Source organism: Tupaia chinensis, unplaced genomic scaffold, assembly GCF_000334495.1.
Source record: "Tupaia chinensis unplaced genomic scaffold, TupChi_1.0 Scaffold000706_1, whole genome shotgun sequence".
Classification (NCBI taxonomy): domain Eukaryota; kingdom Metazoa; phylum Chordata; class Mammalia; order Scandentia; family Tupaiidae; genus Tupaia; species Tupaia belangeri.
Window position 1 is genome coordinate 6,467,760 of NW_006160229.1, and position 2,971 is coordinate 6,470,730.

Below are 2,971 nucleotides of genomic sequence, written 5' to 3' on the forward strand. Positions count from 1 at the left end.
AACAACAACAAAAAAAACGGTAAAACTATTCGTACCATTTAAAAAAAAAAATTGGATATTTGATGGCTGCAGTGAGCGGTATGGGCCCAGTTGGGTTCTACTTTATAGTATGCTCTTTTTACCCAATGGGGTTTAGGCCTAAAGTCAGACTTGAGTTCATGTAGAGGCATGTGTCAGCTGTGATAACTATTGGAGAGACTTAGACTAATTAAGATCACTGACAGATCATTTGGGGAGGGGTGAGGCACGGAGGGCAATCGGGGATGACAGGGACAATGTGGGAGGAGGATGGGTCATAACAGAGGGAGGGGGATGGGGAATCTAGGATGGTAAAACAAAAGGCAAGGTATGCAGGACACAAGAATTGGGAAATTATTTGCTGAGAACATATATGTTGACGTGCTTGATTGAGCCAACGCACAGTATATATTGGATGGAAAATTCATTTGTGTGTTGCGATGGGAAAAAAAAATTATAATAAAAAATAAACTATAAAAAAAAAGAGAAGAGGATAGAGAAAGATAGCAAGTGAACAATAGAGGGGATGTTAGTGAGAAACAGATATGGTTTATTATCTGTTGAAGATGACGTGTATAGTATTCTCAACTGGACTGGTCTGGGAAGTATTTCATGATGGGTGAAGTCTTTTAACAAGCAAAATGAGAAATAGTGATTGACTGTTTTAAAAAATTATAATAATAATAATTATTGGGAAATGCATGGAAAAGACATTGAATGATAAAGCGGGGAGATTGATGTCTCTGTATTGACTGACATGCATGGCATTCCCTTTTGAAAAAGCAATGGAAGTCAATGTAAAGTTATATGTAATCCAATGTAATATAAAGAAGATTATGATAATAAAAAAAAAAAAGAAAGAAAGAAAACCTGAATTCCTCATCCACGTTTAATGCACTGAGTGCATTAATTCACAGCATTATGTTCAAATAACAGGAATCTGTGGTGCTTCCATTCTACAAATTCACAATTGCGTGGAGGTAAAATGGAAAAAATATCTACTTTTCAACAAGTTCTGATGGAGGGGAAATAATGTGTGTGTGTGTTTATCATTAAACAATGGTTTTTTTCTAAATCCCAGGACTGAGAAAATTTCAGTCTAGGAGAAAACAGGGGTTTACTTGGAAGAAGGAAGATTTGAGCTGGTTTGTGAAAGAAGAGAAAGATTTTACCTGGCATTTGGAGGTTGGGTGGGAGCAGGAACAGGAAGACAAAGAGGAAAAACAAAGGCTATAGGGAGCAAAGCTATGACATTTGATATTCAGGCCTGGGGAACAAGAACATGAGATAAATTTGGAAATGTAATCTAGAATAAGAAGAGTTCTACACAACAAGTCAAATTAGGACTGTAAAGATAAAATTTATCCAGGAAGATGTAGCTATGCTAAATTAAGACCGAAGACATTACAGAAAGGAAAAATGGGAACCCAAGTCCTTCTCATTGAGCACCCACCCTTAAAAGGGGGGGGGCAGTTGCTGACAGTCTGCTTGCCGGTAACTTTCTATTATCTGCAGGGCTGACCCTCACAGATATAATCTTCTCATGATCAAAACTTGCAGCAGCAGCACCCTGCAAGGCCGGACACATCACACACCTTGCTGACACCAAGAAGGAACCACTATCCCAACAATAGACTGCTCCAGGTATCTTCCACTTTAACCCAATTCTGTCCCTTCTTCCACTTCTCCTAGACTGTCCTCTGTTCCCTTGGAACAATGTGAGCTCTTTCAAACAACTTACTTAACATACCTTTTATTTCAGGTTAAAGAAAACCTGAAACTTGTTTCCTCAATTAAAACAAAATTCATCACTTTTCTCAGGTCCTGCTGCTGAGGCATTTGGTTGTATGCTCCAAGGTCTCCCCCTGATTTTGTGCTAACTTTGAAAGGCCAATAAATTCACTTTTTAAAAAAATGTTTTTGGGGACCAGCAGTTAACGTAATGGCTATGTCGCTGAACTCCCATGTAGTTGACTGTGGTTCGAGTCTCGGACCCAGTGGCTTAAACTCACGCTGAGCACATGTGCGTGAGTGCCCAAGATCCCGAGAGCTGAATGGAGGAGAAGGGATTGCGGCATGGCCATCCCCCCGGAAGGTGATTTCTTGTTTTCTGTCTGTCTCTCTGGTGAGCACACACGTCCTATAGCAAAAACCTCCAATAAATAAATAAATAAATAAAAACTGTTTTTGCCATAGGGTGCATGCACTCACGAAAGGGATTGGGGGGGATGGGGGGGAGGCAGAGAGAGAAAGCGACAGAGAGACAGAGAGAGAGAGAAGGAAAGTGAGAAGTCACTCCCTGGGGGGATGGCCAAACCACAATCTCTTCCATTCTCCTCTCAGGATATTCTGGGCTAGCATGCACACATTCCTGGTTGATTTTTTTTTTACATTTATTTATTTATCTATATATTTGTTGTGATTTTCAGGCCACTGAGTGTGGGACTCGAACTGTAGTCAGTCATGTAGGAGTTCAGTGCCTCAACCACCACACAACCTGCTGGTCCCACTTCGTGGATTTTCAGGCCGCCAGGTCTAGGACTTGAACAGATGTGTGGGAATCCAGAGCCTTAACCACTATGCCACCTTCTAGCCCCAATTCCTTTCTCTTTTGAATCTTTGTATTTGCAAATGTACTTTTTATAAAAACAAAACAAAACAAAACAAGCTCTAAGAAAACTGACAAAATCTCATTAATATTAAATGAAATTTCAATGGGGCCAGCAGGTGACATAGTGGTTAAGGTGCTAGACTCCCATGTGGTTGACCACAGTTTGACTCCTGGACCCAGCAGCTTAAAACTCACACTGGGAAGGAGTTTAACTGGGAGGGAGCAGTTAGCATAATGGCTATGTCGCTGGACTCCCACGTAGTCGACCGCAGTTCGCGTCCCGGATCCGGTGGCTTAAAACTCACGCCAGGCGTGTGTGCGTGCGTGCCCAAGATCCCGAGA

The 2,971-nt window shown here is 41.3% G+C and overlaps 1 protein-coding gene across 1 annotated transcript in view; it reads right to left on the minus strand.

The window, feature by feature from the left end:
• The window catches only part of LOC102494982 (hypothetical protein), a 5,950-nt gene extending 4,344 nt beyond the window's left edge, over positions 1-1,606 (minus strand). The window contains exon 1 of the mRNA XM_027776672.1: positions 1,547-1,606. Within this exon, the coding sequence (XP_027632473.1) occupies positions 1,547-1,606 (60 nt within the window). The remainder of the gene's footprint in view (positions 1-1,546) is intronic.
• Between the last annotated feature and the right edge of the window lie 1,365 nt (positions 1,607-2,971).